At 54.1% G+C, this 19,887-nt stretch overlaps 1 protein-coding gene across 2 annotated transcripts in view; it reads left to right on the forward strand.

Annotated features, from left to right (window-relative positions):
* Positions 1-2,269: 2,269 nt before the first annotated feature.
* The window catches only part of snta1 (syntrophin, alpha 1), a 71,731-nt gene continuing 54,113 nt past the window's right edge, over positions 2,270-19,887 (forward strand). Inside the window, exon 1 of one of the 2 annotated variants that reach the window (XM_059981065.1) lies at positions 2,270-2,990. In XM_059981065.1, the coding sequence (XP_059837048.1) occupies positions 2,552-2,990 (439 nt within the window). In that variant the 5' untranslated portion in view covers positions 2,270-2,551. The remainder of the gene's footprint in view (positions 2,991-19,887) is intronic. The other variant, XM_059981064.1, reaches the window with a different exon arrangement.

Consider the following 19,887-nt stretch of genomic DNA (forward strand, 5'->3'; position numbering starts at 1 on the left):
CACCATCCCCATTTCTAATGACATTTGAAATATTTCTGTCAGAGCCCCTGCTATTTCTACACTAACTTCCCTCAAGGTCCTAGGGAATATCCTTTCAGGACCCGGAGATTTATCCACTTTTATATTCCTTAAAAGCACCAGTACTTCCTCCTCTTTAATCATCACAGTTTCCATAACTTCCCTACTTGTGTCCCTTACTTTACACAATTCAATATCTTTCTCCTTAGTGAATACCAAAGAAAAGACATTGTTCAAAATCTTCCCCATCTCTTTTGGCTCCCCACATAGCTGTCCACTCTGATTCTCTAAAGGACCAATTTTATCCCTCACTATCCTTTTGCTATTCATATAACTGGAAACCCTTTGGATTTATTTATTTTCACCTTACTTGCCAAAGCAACCTTGGGTCTTCTTTTAGGTTTTCTAATTTCTTTCTTAAGATTCTTTTAACATTCTTTATATTCCTTGAGCACCTCATTTACTCCACGCTGCCTATATTTATTATAGAACTCTCTCCTTTTCTGAACCAAGTTTCCAATATCCCTTGAAAACCATGGCTCTCTCAAACTTTTAACCTTTCCTTTCAACCTAACAGGAACATAAAGATTATGTACCCTCAAAATGTCACCTTTAAGTGACCTCCGTTTCTCTATGACATCCTTCCCATAAAACAAATTGTCCCAATCTACTCCTTCTAAATCCTTTTGCATCTCATCAAATTGAAGGGTATAATTAAATACAGTACAACAAAGGAAATCATTTATATTTCATAAACTTTTTTTCTGGTGGTGTCCAACTCCAGCTGTGCAGCAACAAAGACTACGTGCACGGGAGAATTTCAGTTACTCCGTGGCAGCACACCCACGCTGCCCAAGGGGATGGGACTGGTTTAACTGGGCACATTGGACAGGATGTGTTTATGACTGTAATCCTGGGACTGCCTATACTTGACCGGAGGCTTTCTGCCCCACCATTCACTTCTTCACAGTAATCATTTTTACACTTTTCTGCAGAGAAAGAGTGCATTTCCCCAGGTCCTCTGAATGGCCTTGCTGGAATTTGGAAGGTTTACTCGTTTGTCCTGGACTCCGTCATCAGCAATGTTTCTCCATCTCTCTGTTCATCTTATCCTCGAGGTTTAGTTTGCTGCCCCCCCCCCCACCCACCCCGCGATGAAGATGCCTCTCAGAAACTAACCCTGCTTACTGAGATTACCACCAGGAGATGACAGACAGTGCAGAACGAAGGCTGATGTATGGGGATCAGCGTGACCTCACCTGACTGGACTCAAAGGGCAGAATGACCCCCCCCCCCCCACACTCCTGCAGAGAAAAGAGGTACTGGTGTTGGCCACTGGGTTCTGCAACACTCCCCATTCATTGAGAAGTGGTAGTTGTTCTGGCTGTGTAGGCCTTATAGTAGATAACAAATGGTTCAAAACTTTACAAGTTCCCCACGTGACTCTAAAGTGAGGAGGCATTGCTTCTAACTGGATGCACCAGACCAGACCGTTGTCACCCCCGCACGGTAATGTACAGAGCCCAACTGCCCACTAACAATCCCACCCAGCTGGGGGGTGGGGTTTAGACACTGGAGACGAGGTGGGAGGGACAGGGCAGCGCAATTTCAGGGGGGTACCGAGGACGGAACGGGGTTGGGGGGGGGAAGACAGACGGATGGGATGGAAGAAGAGGGGGTACAGAGGAAAATGGTGGTTGGAACCTGTACCGCTCTGTAATGTAGTTTCACTAGCGGAAGGTTCGCCTCCCGGGGCAGCCGACATCAGACGGCCTCCGTGAGAGCAGCGGTGAGGGAGCGCCGTAGCGTGGGAAGAGCGGCGGTGAGGGAGCGCCACATCATGGGAAAGGGCGGTGGTGAGGGAGCGCCACGTCAAGCGAAAGGGTGGTGATGAGGGAGCGCCGCATCGTGGGGAGAAGAGCTGTTAAGGGAGCGCCACCAGGCAAGAAACTTTTTTGAGGGTGCGGTCCTTCAGATGGGCAGAGCACTCGGATGGTGATACCGCGTTCCCTTAGTTGAGGACAAGGAGCGGTTTGCCCTGGTACCATGTCGATATTTTTATAGCGACCGTTTTGCAAACTGAAATTCAGCGATTCTGTAACGAGATTGTGCAGCAGGCGCGGGGCTCGGGAGTCCCGACTAAACTGAACAGGTGGAGTCCTTGGCACTGGACCTCTCTGCAGCTGCCGAGGCTCCGGGCTCAGGAGAGGTGGGGGCGAGTTAGAGGGGGGGAGGCGGTGGCGGAATAGCGCTGTGAGTCTCGGAGTCCAGAGCTCGGGGAGAAAATTGTTTGAGGTTTGGAGAAGAAAGAAACTTGTAGAAAGTTTTGAACAAGTTTCCGAAAGTTTCGAACAAGTTCGGAAAGAGTTGGAAAAAAGTTGTGGGGAAGTTTCGGGCGAGGTCGGGAATTGCGGTAACTGCAGCGGGCCCTTTAACGGTGGGCGGGCTAGTGCCGAACTGCGAGAGGAGGGTCTCAGATCGCCGTCCCGGGCCCGACACATACACGGACAGTCTGACCTTGCCCGGCGCTGCGATGGTGCTACGGAGCGGGCTGCTGGAGGTGCGGAGCCCGGAGCCTGAGCCCGAGCGCTGGCGGCGGCTCCTCGCTTCCCTGTCCGAGGAGTCGCTACGCCTGAGCCCAGCCGGAGGGGCGGGCAGCCCCGTGCTCAGCAACGGCGAGCCAGAGCCCGAACCGCCGGGCCCTGAGGCGGAGCCCGGCTCCGGCCGCAAGCGCACGGTGCGCATCGTGAAGCAGGAGTCGGGCGGCCTGGGCATTAGCATCAAGGGCGGCCGCGAGAACCACATGCCCATCCTCATCTCCAAGATCTTCCGGGGCCTCGCCGCCGAGCACAGCCGCCAGCTCTTCGTAGGCGACGCCATCCTGTCGGTGAACGGCACCGACCTACGGGACGTCACCCACGACCAGGCGGTACAGGCGCTGAAGAAAACGGGCAAGGAAGTGGTGTTGGAAGGTGAGAGCCCCGGTGGTGAGGGGATGGAGACCCCAGGGGTGGGGGGAATGTTCCTGAGGTTGAGCTGTGGGGCGAAGAGACCCCGGGGTGGGGGGGGGGGAGACAACCCATGAGTGGAGCGACCCAGGGGATGAGGGGTAGGAGAGACATAGGTGGGTGGAGGGACCCAGGAGGAGTGGATAGAATGGGGGTGAGGGGGTTGGCAGGAGAATCTGGTGCATTTGGGGAGGGGACCCAACGTGAGAAGGCTGTAGTGATCCTGGGGAGCTGGTCCCGGGTGGAAAAACTGGAGGAAGAGACCATGGTGGGAGAAGCTGTGGGTGGGGGAGAACAGCCTGAGGGTTGCAGGATGTAGACCCTGGCAGGGGAAGATGAGGCAAGTCTGGGGGAAGGTCCTGGGGTCAAGGGAGGTGAGATCCCAGTGAGGGGGGGATGACTCCCAATGGAGGTATTGAGAGGGGGGAAGACAAGATGGAGAGAGGGAGGAGTCTAGGGGGTGAGGGGAGGGGGAGATCTGGGTCCAGATAAGAGATCAGGTGGAGGGTGAGGGAAGAGAACAGTGTTTTGGTGGTGAGATCCAGGTGGCAAAGGAGACAGTGAGTTAGTTCCCTCCTGTCAGTGGTGGGAGGGGTGTGATGGGGGATCTCCGGGTGTGAGGGGTATTTGCTGATTCCCTCCGCCCCCCCCCCCCCACCAGCACCCCGGAACAGAACGCTCCCATCGATTCTGTTCATTCATTTTGTTTAGTCAGCAGCTATGGGTAATCAACACTCCGGCCGCGCTCGGTCCGACAGTGACTCGCGTCTGTAACGCAGTCCGGATGTGTGGTTCATGTCCTGACGTGGGAGGGGTCAGTGGGGTGGAGCCGCTCGCCTGCCAGCCCTGCCCCTCATGATGTGTGCCTGTGGATCGCGTAGGTCGCGTCCCCCGTCCCCCCCCCTGCGTGTAGATAGTGTTGGCCTGGTTTCAGAGAGGCTCAACTCAAACGTGAACTGTTACAGATAATCGTGTGTCCCTGCGGGGATGGGGATGCCACACCTGTGGTTGGCATTCACAGTAAAATAGAATGGTTTCACAGTGATATGTGGTTATGACAACGGGGTGGTAGGCTCACGTTCGGAGAGTCTGTGGGGAGAATAGCCAATGAGGGAAAAGCCATTTCGGCCCATCGAGTCTGTACTGACCATTAACCAGTTGGTGTTGGCACTAAGACACGGATATTAAATTAGTAGCATAAAAGAGTAAAAAAGGAAAATAAATGGTGACGTTTCATTCTTCATTCAGAAATAACAGTGGGCACAACTGAGCAGGAAATACTCTCAAAGGGCATTTACAGGGCAAATTGTTTGTAGAGGTGCCTGGACTGCAATGTCAGGCTGGGGGTGCGGGGTGACAGGAATGGTTGACAGGTGTATAGACAGAGGGTACAAAGATCGTGTACAAGCAGAGGGGACTGGGCTGTATTAGCAGGGTGGTCAGCACAGATACTATGAGCTGAAGGATCTTTTCCTTCAACAGCTGTACTGTTGTACGCAGTGAGAAAGGCAAATGGTCTTTTGATCTCTATCGTGATAGGTCTGGAGGTTTAAAAGCAGTCAAGATTTATTGAGGAGCCTTGTTGAGAGCATAACTGAATATAGTGTATATGGATTTCAGCAAGGTATTTGATAAGGCTAATCTTTAATTGTTATGCGGGCAGTCCAGACATCCCAAGTATAGGATGCTGGTCTTCAATAGGACACGAGAGCAAGGAGTTTTCGGCAGATGTATGGAACTTTGGAATCAGAATCACGTTTAATATCACTGGCGTACTTCAGGAAATCTGTTGTTTTGTGGCAGCAGTACATTGCAATACACTAAGTAAACTGTACAACTATAAATCACTATTGTTAAAAATATTAAACAAGTAGAGCAAAATAAAAGTGAGGTGTTCATTGTCTGTTGAGCATTCTGGTGAAGGAAACATTGAGTGTGTGTCTTCAGGCTCTTGTACCACCACCTTGATGGTAGCAATGAGAGGAGACCACGTCCTGGGTGGTAGACAGATGCCACCTTTTTGAGGCATCACATTTTGATGGAACTGGCTGAATTTACAACTTCCTGCAGCTTTTTCCTGCATCTTGACCCCTCCGTTCCAGACAGTGAAGCAACCAATCAGAATGCTTTCCACAGTAAATCTGTGGAAATTTGCTCGAGTCTTTGGTGGTGGCATACTGAATTGTTTGGGCCACGGCTGGAGTATTGTGCACAATTCGGGCCACTGCTTCTTTGGGACGATGTGATCCCATTGCAGAGAATGTTGCCTGGCATGCAGTATTTTAGCTGCAAGACAAGACAGGCTGAGACTGTTTCCTTCGGAAGGACAGCTCTGGCTTGACAGAATAAGAAGGAGCAGGGGGAGAGAGGTCAGAGGAAATGTTTCTTCAGAGCAGATGTGTGAGCAAGGCTGGAGGGATCAGGGAAGCCCAGTTCAAGTTCAAAATTAATTGTCATTCAACCATGTATGAATACCCATGAAAAGTATTACCCCGGGGTCAAGGGGCAAAACACTTTGTTACCGGTATAGGCAACAGTTCCAACAGCTACACACAACACAAGGTACAAATAGCACATAGAAGGCAGCAAGCACACACAATAGACAATAGGTGCAGAAGTAGACCATTCGGCCCCTCGAGTCTGCACCGCCATTCTGAGATCATGGTTGATCATTCACTATCAATACCCAGTCCCTCCCTTGTCCCCATATCCCTTGATTCCCCTATCCATCAGATATCTATCTAGCTCCTTCTTGAAAGCATCCAGAGAATTGGCCTCCACCGTCTTCCGAGGCAGTGCATTCCACACCTCCACAACTCTCTGGGAGAAGAAGCTCTGTTTTAAATAACTGACCTCTTATTCTCAATCCATGCCCTCTGGTACTGGACTCTCCCAACATCTGGAACATATTTCCTGCCTCAATCCTATCAAATCCTTTAATTATCTTAAACTTTTCAATCAGATCCCCTCTCAATCTCCTCAATTCCAGCGTGTACAAGCCCAATCTCTCCAATCTCTCTGCGTAAGACAGCCCTGCCATCCCAGGAATCAACCTACGCTGCACTTCCTCAATTGCCAGTATGTCCTTCCTTAAACCTGGAGACCAAAACTGTACACAATATTCCAGGTGTGGTCTCACCAGGGCCCTGTACAAATGCAAAAGAACATCCTTGCTCTTGTACTCAATTCCCCTTGTAACAAAGGCCAACATTCCATTTGCCCTCTTCACTGCCTGTTGCACTTGCTCATTCACCTTCTTTGACTGGTGAACTAGGACTCCTAGGTCTCTTTGCATTTCTCCCTTACCTAACTCGACACCGTTCAGACAATACTCTGCCCTCTTGTTCCTGCTTCCAAAGTGGATAACTTCACATTTATTCACATTGAATGACATCTGCCAAGTATCTGCCCACTCACCCAGCCTATCCAAGTCTCCCTGTATTCTCCTAACGTCCTCTTCGCATGTCACACTGCCATCCAGTTTAACTTGCTGATATAGTTTTCAATGCCCTCATCTAAATCGTTGACATAAATCGTAAAGAGCTGTGGTCCCAACACAGAGCCCTGTGGTACCCCACTAGTCACCTCCAGCCAGTTCGAGAAACACCCATTCACTGCTACCCTCTGCCTTCTATCTGCCAACCAGTTTTCTATCCATGTTGAAACCCTGCCCCCAATGCCATGAGCTCTGATTTTACTCACCAATCTCCTATGTGGCACCTTATCGAATGCCTTCTGAAAATCTAGGTACACAACATCTACTGGCTTACCCTCGTCTAACATCCTTGTTACACCCTCAAAAAACTCCAACAGACTAGTCAAGAATGATTTGCCCTTGGTAAATCCATGCTGGCTCAGCTTAATCCTATTACTGCCATCAAGATGTGCCACTATTTCGTCCTTAATAATGGACTCAAGCATCTTCCCCACGACTGACGTTAGGCTAACAGGGCGATAGTTCTCCGTTTTCTCCTTCCCTCCCTTCTTGAAAAGTGGGATAACATTAGCCACTCTCCAATCTTCAGGAACTGATCCTGAATCCAAGGAACATTGGAAAATGATTACCAATGCATCCGCAATTTCCTGAGCCACCTCTTTTAGAACCCTTGGATGCAGACCATCTGGACCCGGGGATTTATTAGTCTTCAGTCCTACCAGTCTACTCATCACAGTTTCTTTCCTAATGTCAATCTGTCTCAATTCCTCTGATATCTTATGACCCTGGCCCATCCATACATCTGGGAGATTGCTTGTGTCCTCCCTGGTGAAGACAGATCTAAAGTACGCATTAAATTCTGTTGCCATTTCCCTGTTTCCCATAACAATTTCTCCCAGTTCATTCTTCAAGGGGCCAACATTGTTCTTAACTATCTTCTTTCTCTTCACATAGCTAAAAAAGCTTTTGCTATCCCCTTTTATATTCCTGGCTAGACTGAGCTCATACCTGATTTTTTCTCTCCATATTGCTTTTTTAGTTAAGATCTGCTGTTCCTTAAAACTTTCCCAATCATCTGTATTCCCACTCATCTTAGCCCTGTCATACTTCTTTTTCTTTAATGCTATACAATCTCTGACTTCCTTTGTCAACCACTGTGGCCCCTTCCCCCTCTTTGAATCCTTCCTTCTCATTGGAATGAACTGCTTTTGCATCTTTTGTATTATGCCCAAGAATATCTGCCACTGCTGATCCACTGTCTTTCCTGCCAGGGCATCCGCCCATTTAACTTTGGCCAGCTCTTCCCTCATGGCTCCGTAGTCTCCTTTATTTAATTGCAACACTGACACCTCTGATCTGCCCTTATCCTTCTCAAATTGTAGATAAAAACTTATCATGTTATGATCACTACTTCCTAATGGCTCCTTTACTTCAAGATCACTTAGCAATTCCCGTTCATTACACATCACCAAGTCCAAAATAGCCTCGTTCCTGGTTGGCTCAAGCACAAGCTGTTCCAAAAATACATCCCTTAGACACTCCACAAACTCCCTATCCTGGGGTCCAGCACCTACCTGATTCTCCCAGTTCACCTGCATGTTGAAATCTCCCATAACGACTGCATAACCTTTAGCACATGCCAATGTTAACTCCCTAATCAACTTGTACCCAATATCCACGCTACTGTTTGGGGGCCTGTACACAACACCCATTAGGGTCTTTTTACCCTTACTGTTCCTCAGCTCAATCCACACAGACTCTACTTCCCCTGTTCCCAAGTCACCTCTTGCTAAGGACTGAATCTCATTCCTCACCAACAGGGCCACCCCACCCCCTCTTCCCATATTTCTGTCTCTACGATAGCACGTATACCCTGGTACACTCAATTCCCAGGCCTGATCCCCTTGCAGCCATGTCTCCGTTATCCCAACAATATCGTAGTTCCCCATTTTCATCTGAGCTTCAAGCTCATTTGTCTTATTTCTGACACTACGCGCATTCAAGTATAGAATTCTTAGCCCATTCCTCCTCTCTTTGCTTAAAACACTGTCTACTGTACCTAACCCAGCTCCTTGAACTTCCATCGGGCTAATTGCACCCTGAATTTTGATGGCCTTCTCAAGATCACCCAAACCTTCTACACATTTAACCCCATGCTCCTTCTGACCAACCCTCTGGATCTGGATCCCTGCCCCCTGCACATCTAGTTTAAACCCCCCCGAGCAGCACTGGCAAACACTCCTGCAAGAATGTTAGTACCCCTCCGGTTCAGATGTAGACCATCCCTTCGAAACAGATCCCAATTATCCAAAAACCTGAACCCTTCCTTCCTGCACCATGCTCTCAGCCTCGTATTAATGTGCATAATCATTCTATTCTTCGCCTCGCTCGCACGTGGCACAGGTAGCAGTCCCGAGATTGTCACCCTGGAGGTCCTGCCTTTCAGCTTCACTCCTAACTCCCTGAACTCTCTAAGCAAGACCCCCTCACTACCTTACCTACATCATTGGTCCCTACATGGACCACTACATCTGGGTTCATGCCCTCACTCTCAAGAATAGCCTGCACCCGATCTGAGATGTCCCGGACCCCGGCACCAGGGAGGCAACATACCATCAGAGACTCCCGATCTGCCCCACAAAATCTCCTATCTGCCCCACTGACTATAGAATCCCCTAAAACTATCGCTCTCTTCTCTTCCCTCCTCCCCTTTCTCGTTGAGGGTTCAACCTCTGTGCCAGAGGCAGGACCAATACAACTCATTCCTGGTAGGTCATCCCCATCAACAGTATCCAGTACGGTATACTTATTGTTAATGGGAATGGCCGCAGGGGCGCTCTGCTCTCTCTGCCTGCTCCCCCTGCCTCTCTGGACCGTCACCCATCTGCCTACTTCTTGGTTTTTTGGTGTGACTACCTCCTGATAACTCCTATCTATCTCTGCCTCTGCCTCCCGAATGATCCGTAGTTCATCCAGCTCCTGCTCCAACTCCCTAACTCGGGCTGATAGGAGCTGCAGCTGGACGCACCTTTTGCAGGTGTGGTCATCAGGGACAGCTGTGTTGACCCTGACTTCCCACATACTGCATATGGAGCACACCACTGCTCTGACTGTCTCCCCCATACCTGAACTGGATTGATAGAATAAGTCTAAAAAGCACCGAGCGACCTTACCTTCTTCCCCTCAGCGAGCTGACTTACCGACTTACTGACTTACACAGGCTTACCGAAGTCCCCTTACGCCGAAGCCCACTTAGCCAAAGCCCAGGACTTTGCTTCCACGGACTCCGCTGCCCGCTCTGAAAAGAAGTCCTGCCTTTTAAAGTGCGCGCTCGACGCTGACATCACTCGCGCAGTTCCCCCTACTCCACAGGTATTGACCAGGTAGGCTAAAATCCTACCTACACAGTCAAATTCTCTGAGCTCCCAGCTGAATCACAAGCTGTAACTTGCTCCCGATTCAAAACAAGATACAGTATTAGTAAAATACAGTCACACACAAACATATAGTCCAAATACCTGAGTCCACGACTGTTGTACAACTTGTCATCTGCTGAGCAAACACCAGGGGGCAGCACCGACTCCACCTCTCTTCTGGGCAGCTGTAAGAAACAATACCACAGCATGAGGTCGAGTCCTGATGTGACTGAGGCCGTGTATTTTCCCCACCATTTACCCCTGTTCTCCGTCAGTAAGTCAGTGAATTGGACAGTTGTTGGGGGATGTCAATGCTCTGGTCAGGTGAAGGGAGATGTTACAGGTATAGGCAGCTGGGATTAAAAGAATCCTTTGAGTATGCATAGTGTTTGAGTACATGAGGTAAATTAGGAGGGCAAAAGGAGAGACACCTTTGCCAGATGAGGTGAAGGGATTTAATGTGTATGATTGAATTTTCTGAGGATGTGACTAAACATATTGATGAAAGTAGAGCATTAGATGTAGTGTATATGGATTTCATCAAGGCATTTGACAAGGTACCCCATGCAAGGCTTATTGAGAAAGTAAGGAGGCATGGGATCCAAGGGGACCTTGCTTTGTGGATCCAGGACTGGCAAGAGAGGTTGTAGACAGGTCATTCCCGCATGGGGGTCAGTGACCAGTGGTGTGCCTCAGGGATCTGTTCTGGGACCCCTACTCATTGTGAGTTTTATAAATCAACTGGATGAAGAAGTGGAGGGATGGGTTAGTACGTTTGCTGATGACACAAAGGTTGGAGGTGTTGTGGATAGTGTGGAGGGATGTCAGAGGTTACAGCGGGACATTGATAGGATTCAAAACTGGGTTGAGGAGTGGCAGATGGAGTTCAACCCAGATAAATGTGAGATGGTTGGTTTTGGTAGGTCAAATATGATGGTAGAATATAACATTAATGGTAAGACTCTTGACAGTGTTGGAGGATCAGAGGGATCTTGGGGTCTGAGTCCATAGGACACTCAAAGAATCTGCGCAAGTTGACTCTGTGGTTAAGAAGGCATTTATGGTGCATTGGCCATCATCAATTATGGGATTGAGTTTAGGAGTTGAGGTAATGTTGCAGCTATATAGGACCTTAGCCAGCTAGTGGTGTAGTGGCATCAGCGCTGGACTTCGCAGCAAAGGCTCCCGAGTTCGAATCCAGCGGACTACTTTGCACGCTTTCGATCCGTGCTGGGTTCAGCGTCGAGCTAGCAACTGGGCCTTGTAAAAACAAAAAAGCCTGCTGAGAAAACACCGTCACGACAGCGTCCCGATGACTCCACTCGGAGTTAAGGGCTTTCTTCTTCTTGTATTTTGGACACTGGTCAGACCCATTTGGTGTACTGTGATCAGTTCTGGTTGCCTCACTACAGGAAAGATGTGGAAACCATAGAAAGGGTGCAGAGGAGATTTACAAGGATGTTGCCTGGATTGGGGAGCATGCCTTGTCAGAATAGGTTGAGTGAACTTGGCCTTTTCTCCTTGGTGTGACGGAGGGTGAGGGGTTAACTGACAGAGGTGTATAAGATGATGAGAGGCATTGATCGTGTGGATAGTCAGAGGCTTTTTCCCAGGGCTAAAATGGCTAGCACGAGAGGGCACAGAGATGCTTGGAAGTAGATACAGAGGAGAGGAGATCCCGAGGGAGATTTCTCAGGTAAGGACAGGTTCAGCACAGCTTTGTGGGTGAAGGGCCTGTACTGTGCTGTAGGTTTTCTATGTTTCTGTGAATGAAAATATGTAACCAGGGACATAATCTGTGGAATTCATCACCACAGATGGTTATGGAGCCCAAGTCAATGGGATATTTAAAGCAGAGATTGATTGGTTCTTGATTAATCAGGGTGTCAATGGTTGCAGGGAGAAGGCAGGAGAACAAGTTTGAGAGGAATAATAAATCAGCCATAATGGAGCAACAGTGCAGACATGATGGGCCAAATGGCCCTGATTCTGATCCTACATCTCATGGTCTTATCAGTGGGCACAGAGCTGGAGGAAAGGGCGGGAGGTTCACAGGATTTGTGGGGTAACTGTGGACACTGGATAACTGCAAGAACTGCAAGTTTCACTGATCCTGTTCAGTTTACAAATGTTTAGATTTGTTAAAAAACTACAGTTATTTATGGTGACCGCAAAACCCACTAGATTGTCATTAAAAACCATGTAATTCACAGCTGACTATCGAGGAAGATCAGTCTTTACCCATTCTGGCAGACGTACTTCCAGAGGGTCCCTTCTTCCCCTCCCTCAAAAGCTTCAGTGACCCCCTCTGTCCTAGGGCAGTTATGGATGGGGTCTGTCCGGCAGGGGTGCCTTTGTCCTGGGAATGAAGGTAAGGCGCTCCTCTGAGCTTTCGGGTGGGTTGGAGGGAGTAATCACTGGCTTCAGGGTGTGGATTCAGAGAAGAGAGAATCCACCTCCTGCTCAGCTTCAGAACATACGCCCTGTAATTCCATCACGGGTCACTGTGATCCTTGGCCTAATTTTAGACTGGGTCTGTGTTTGATGATGGCTGGAAGCCAGCTGTTATTTGAGTGATCGACATTCCCTTGGTCGGCCTGAGTTCCGGCAATAGTTGTAGACCATCCAGGCGTGATTCACGGTCAGGACAGAGGCATAGAGACAAGAAGGGTGTTGCCCTTCACCTGTCTTTGCACACAGCTGACCTCCTGGCTTCATCAACACCCTCCCCCCACCCTGCTTCTCGAAAGAGGCCATCACATTCGCGTGTGGGTGCATAAGGATGTACCTGGCTTCTGAAAGCTGCAAACCTTTTCAAAATCTTCAGTGTACAAGTTGGCAGAGTGATGGGTCACTCCCCACTTCCCTGGGTGAATGAGGCACAGGGAGCCAAACACCAACCAGAACTGCCAGTCACCGCCCTGTACTTTCCCCGGCCTGTCACCCACCGGATCACCACCCTGAACTCTTCGTCTGTCCACGTCCAACCCGAACAACCCCTCGGTCAGTCACCAACCCGAACAACCCCCGGCTAATCACCCACCCGAGCACCCTGTACACCCCCTGTCCTGTCACCCACCGGAACACCACCCTGTACACCCCCTGTCCTGTCTCCCACCGGAACACCACCCTGTACACACCCTGTCCTGTCACCCACTGGATCACCACCCTGTACACACCCTGTCCTGTCACCCACCGGAACACCACCCTGTACACTCCCTGTCCTGTCACCCACCGGAACACCACCCTGTACACCCCCTGTCCTGTCACCCACCCGAACACAACCCTGTCCACTCCCTGTCCTGTCACCCACTGGATCACCACCCTGTACACCCCCTGTCCTGTCACCCACCGGAACACCACCCTGTACACCCCCTGTCCTGTCACCCACCGGAACACCACCCTGTACACCCCCTGTCCTGTCACCCACCGGAACACCACCCTGTACACCCCCTGTCCTGTCACCCACCCGAACACAACCCTGTCCACTCCCTGTCCTGTCACCCACCGGAACACCACCCTGTACACTCCCTGTCCTGTCACCCACCGGAACACCACCCTGTACACCCCCTGTCCTGTCACCCACCCGAACACAACCCTGTCCACTCCCTGTCCTGTCACCCACCGGATCACCACCCTGAACTCTTCGTCTGTCCACGTCCAACCCGAACAACCCCTCGGTCAGTCACCAACCCGAACAACCCACGGCACATCACCCACCGGAGCACCACCCTGTACACCCCCTGTCCTGTCACCCTCCGGAACACAACCCTGTGCACCCCCTGTCCTGTCACCCACCGGAACACCAACCTGTACACCCCCTGTCCTGTCACCCACCCGAACACCACCCTGTACACTCCCTATCCTGTCACCCTCCGGAACACCACCCAGTACACCCCCTGTCCTGTCACCCACCGGAACACCACCCTGTACACCCCCCTGTCCTGTCACCCACCGGAACACCACCCTGTACACTCCCTGGCCTGTCACCCACCGGAACACCACCCTGTACACCCCCCTGTCCTGTCACCCACCGGAACACCACCCTGTACACTCCCTGGCCTGTCACCCACTGGAACACCACCCAGTACACCCCCTGTCCTGTCACCCACCGGAACACCACCCTGTACACCCACTGTCCTGTCACCTCCGGAACACCACCCTGTACACCCCCCTGTCCTGTCACCCACCGGAACACCAACCTGTACACCCCCTGTCCTGTCACCCACTGGATCACCACTCTGTACACCCCCTGTCCTGTCACCCACCGGAACACCACCCTGTACACCCTCTGTCCTGTCACCCACCGGAACACCACCCTGTACACCCCCTGTCCTGTCACCCACCGGAACACCACCCTGTACACCCCGTCCGGTCACCCTCCGGAACACCACCCTGTACACCCCCTGTCCTGTCACCCACCCGAACACCACCCTGTACACCCCCTGTCCTGTCACCCACTGGATCACCACTCTGTACACCCCCTGTCCTGTCACCCTCCCGAGCACCACCCTGTACACCCCCTGTCCTGTCACCCACCGGAACACCACCCTGTACACCCCGTCCGGTCACCCTCCGGAACACCACCCTGTACACCCCCTGTCCTGTCACCCACCGGAACACCACCCTGTACACCCCCTGTCCTGTCACCCACCGGAACACCACCCTGTACACCCCCTGTCCTGTCACCCACCAGATCACCACCCTGTACACCCCCCTGTCCTGTCACCCACCGGAACACCACCCTGTACACCCCCTGTCCTGTCACCCACTGGAACACCACCCTGTACACCCCCCTGTCCTGTCACCCACCGGAACACCACCCTGTACACCCCCTGTCCTGTCACCCACCGGATCACCACCCTGTACACCCCCTGTCCTGTCACCCACCCGAACACCACCCTGTACACCCCCTGTCCTGTCACCCTCCCGAACACCACCCTGTACACCCCCTGTCCTGTCACCCACCGGAACACCACCCTGTACACCCCCTGTCCTGTCACCCACCGGATCACCACCCTGTACACCCCCCTGTCCTGTCACCCACCGGAACACCACCCTGTACACCCCCTGTCCTGTCACCCACCGGAACACCACCCTGTACACCCCCCTGTCCTGTCACCCACCGGAACACCACCCTGAACACCCCCTGTCCTGTCACCCTCCGGAACACCACCCTGTACACCCCCTGTCCTGTCACCCACCGGATCACCACCCTGTACACCCCCTGTCCTGTCACCCACCGGAACACCACCCTGTACACCCCCTGTCCTGTCACCCACCGGAACACCACCCTGTACACCCCCTGTCCTGTCACCCACCGGAACACCACCCTGTACACCCCCTGGCCTGTCACCCACCCGAACACCACCCTGTACACCCTGTCCTGTCACCCACTGGATGACCACACTGTACACCCCCTGTCCTGTCACCCACCGGAACACCACCCTGTACACCCCCTGGCCTGTCACCCACCCGAACACCACCCTGTACACTCCCTGTCCTGTCACCCACCGGAACACCACCCTGTACACCCCCTGGCCTGTCACCCACCCGAACACCACCCTGTACACCCCCTGTCCTGTCACCCACTGGATCACCACCCTGTACACTCCCTGTCCTGTCACCCACCGGATCACCACCCTGTACTCCCCCTGTCCTGTCACCCACCGGAACACCACCCTGTACACCCCCTGTCCTGTCACCCTCCGGAACACAACCCTGTTCACCCCCTGTTCTGTCACCCTCCGGAACACAACCCTGTACACCCCCTGTCCTGTCACCAACCGGATCACCACCCTGTACACCCCCTGTCCTGTCACCCACCGGATCACCACCCTGTACACCCCCTGTCCTGTCACCCACCGGAACACCAACCTGTACACCCCCTGTCCTGTCACCCACCCGAACACCACCCGGTACACCCCCTGTCCTGTCACCCACCGGAACACCACCCTGTACACTCCCTGGCATGTCACCCACCGGAACACCACCCTGTACACCCCCCTGTCCTGTCACCCACCGGAACACCACCCTGTACACCCCCCTGTCCTGTCACCCACCGGAACACCACCCTGTACACTCCCTGTCCTGTCACCCTCCGGAACACCACCCAGTACACCCCCTGTCCTGTCACCCACCGGAACACCACCCTGTACACCCCCCTGTCCTGTCACCCACCGGAACACCACCCTGTACACTCCCTGGCCTGTCACCCACCAGAACACCACCCTGTACACCCCCCTGTCCTGTCACCCACTGGAACACCACCCTGTACACTCCCTGGCCTGTCACCCACCGGAACACCACCCAGTACACCCCCTGTCCTGTCACCCACCGGAACACCACCCTGTACACCCCCTGTCCTGTCACCCTCCGGAACACCACCCTGTACACCCCCCTGTCCTGTCACCCACCGGAACACCAACCTGTACACCCCCTGTCCTGTCACCCACTGGATCACCACTCTGTACACCCCCTGTCCTGTCACCCACCGGAACACCACCCTGTACACCCTCTGTCCTGTCACCCACCGGAACACCACCCTGTACACCCCCTGTCCTGTCACCCACCGGAACACCACCCTGTACACCCCGTCCGGTCACCCTCCGGAACACCATCCTGTACACCCCCTGTCCTGTCACCCACCCGAACACCACCCTGTACACCCCCTGTCCTGTCACCCACCGGAACACCACCCTGTACACCCCCTGTCCTGTCACCCACCCGAGCACCACCCTGTACACCCCCTGTCCTGTCACCCACCGGAACACCACCCTGTACACCCCCTGTCCTGTCACCCACCGGAACACCACCCTGTACACACCCTGTCCTGTAACCCACCGGAACACCACCCTGTACACCCCCTGTCCTGTAACCCACCGGAATACCACCCTGTACACTCCCTGTCCTGTCACCCACTGGAACACCACCCTGTACACCCCCTGTCCTGTCACCCACCGGAACACCACCCTGTACACCCCCTGTCCTGTAACCCACCGGAACACCACCCTGTACACCCCCTGTCCTGTAACCCACCCGAGCACCACCCTGTACACCCCCTGTCCTGTCACCCACCGGAACACCACCCTGTACACTCCCTGTCCTGTCACCCACTGGATGACCACCCTGTACACCCCCTGTCCTGTCACCCTCCGGAACACCACCCTGTACACCCCCTGTCCTGTCACCCACCCGAACACCACCCTGTACACCCCCTGTCCTGTCACCCACCCGAACACCACCCTGTACACCCCCTGTCCTGTCACCCACTGGATCACCACCCTGTACACTCCCTGTCCTGTCACCCACCGGATCACCACCCTGTACTCCCCCTGTCCTGTCACCCACCGGAACACCACCCTGTACACCCCCTGTCCTGTCACCCTCCGGAACACAACCCTGTGCACCCCCTGTTCTGTCACCCTCCGGAACACAACCCTGTACACCCCCTGTCCTGTCACCCACCGGATCACCACCCTGTACACCCCCTGTCCTGTCACCCACCGGATCACCACCCTGTACACCCCCTGTCCTGTCACCCACCGGAACACCAACCTGTACACCCTCTGTCCTGTCACCCACCGGAACACCACCCTGTACACTCCCTGGCATGTCACCCACCGGAACACCACCCTGTACACCCCCCTGTCCTGTCACCCACCGGAACACTAACCCTGTACACCCCCTGTCCTGTCACCCACCGGAACACCACCCTGTACACCCCCTGTCCTGTCACCCACCGGAACACCACCCTGTACACACCCTGTCCTGTAACCCACCGGAACACCACCCTGTACACCCCCTGTCCTGTAACCCACCGGAATACCACCCTGTACACTCCCTGTCCTGTCACCCACTGGAACACCACCCTGTACACCCCCTGTCCTGTCACCCACCGGAACACCACCCTGTACACCCCCTGTCCTGTAACCCACCGGAACACCACCCTGTACACCCCCTGTCCTGTAACCCACCCGAGCACCACCCTGTACACCCCCTGTCCTGTCACCCACCGGAACACCACCCTGTACACTCCCTGTCCTGTCACCCACTGGATGACCACCCTGTACACCCCCTGTCCTGTCACCCTCCGGAACACCACCCTGTACACCCCCTGTCCTGTCACCCACCCGAACACCACCCTGTACACCCCCTGTCCTGTCACCCACCCGAACACCACCCTGTACACCCCCTGTCCTGTCACCCACTGGATCACCACCCTGTACACTCCCTGTCCTGTCACCCACCGGATCACCACCCTGTACTCCCCCTGTCCTGTCACCCACCGGAACACCACCCTGTACACACCCTGTCCTGTCACCCTCCGGAACACAACCCTGTGCACCCCCTGTTCTGTCACCCTCCGGAACACAACCCTGTACACCCCCTGTCCTGTCACCCACCGGAACACCACCCTGTACACTCCATGGCCTGTCACCCACCAGAACACCACCCTGTACACCCCCCTGTCCTGTCACCCACTGGAACAACACCCTGTACACTCCCTGGCCTGTCACCCACCGGAACACCACCCAGTACACCCCCTGTCCTGTCACCCACCGGAACACCACCCTGTACACCCCCTGTCCTGTCACCCTCCGGAACACCACCCTGTACACCCCCGTGTCCTGTCACCCACCGGAACACCAACCTGTACACCCCCTGTCCTGTCACCCACTGGATCACCACTCTGTACACCCCCTGTCCTGTCACCCACCGGAACACCACCCTGTACACCCTCTGTCCTGTCACCCACCGGAACACCACCCTGTACACCCCCTGTCCTGTCACCCACCGGAACACCACCCTGTACACCCCGTCCGGTCACCCTCCGGAACACCATCCTGTACACCCCCTGTCCTGTCACCCACCCGAACACCACCCTGTACACCCCCTGTCCTGTCACCCACCGGAACACCACCCTGTACACCCCCTGTCCTGTCACCCACCCGAGCACCACCCTGTACACCCCCTGTCCTGTCACCCACCGGAACACCACCCTGTACACCCCCTGTCCTGTCACCCACCGGAACACCACCCTGTACACTCCCTGTCCTGTCACCCACCGGATCACCACCCTGTACACCCCCTGGCCTGTCACCCACCCGAACACCACCCTGTACACCCCCTGTCCTGTAACCCACCCGAGCACTACCCTGTACACCCCCTGGCCTGTCACCCTCCGGAACACTACCCTGTACACCCCCTGTCCTGTCACCCACCGGAACACCACCCTGTACACCCCCTGTCCTGTCACCCACCCGAGCACCACCCAGAACACTCCCTGTCCTGTCACCCACCGGAACACCACCCTGCACACCCACTGTCCTGTCACCCACCCGAGCACCACCCTGAACACTCCCTGTCCTGTCACCCACTGGAACACCACCCTGTACACCCCCTGTCCTGTCACCCACCGGAACACCACCCTGAACACTCCCTGTCCTGTCACACACCGGATCACCACCCTGTACACCCCCTGTCCTGTCACCCACTGGATCACCACCCTGTACACCCCCTGTCCTGTAACCCACCGGAACACCACCCTGTACACCCCCTGTCCTGTAACCCACCCGAGCACCACCCTGTACACCCCCTGTCCTGTCACCCACCGGAACACCACCCTGTACACCCCCTGTCCTGTAACCCACCGGAACACCACCCTGTACACCCCCTGTCCTGTAACCCACCGGAATACCACCCTGTACACTCCCTGTCCTGTCACCCACCGGAACACCACCCTGTACACCCCCTGTCCTGTCACCCACCGGAACACCACCCTGTGCATCCCCTGTCCTGTAACCCACCGGAACACCACCCTGTACACCCCCTGTCCTGTAACCCACCCGAGCACCACCCTGTACACCCCCTGTCCTGTCACCCACCCGAACACCACCCTGTACACCCCCTGTCCTGTCACCCACTGGATCACCACCCTGTACACTCCCTGTCCTGTCACCCACCGGATCACCACCCTGTACACCCCCTGGCCTGTCACCCACCCGAA

Source organism: Hypanus sabinus, chromosome 9 (genome assembly GCF_030144855.1).
Source record: "Hypanus sabinus isolate sHypSab1 chromosome 9, sHypSab1.hap1, whole genome shotgun sequence".
In the NCBI taxonomy this organism is placed as follows: domain Eukaryota; kingdom Metazoa; phylum Chordata; class Chondrichthyes; order Myliobatiformes; family Dasyatidae; genus Hypanus; species Hypanus sabinus.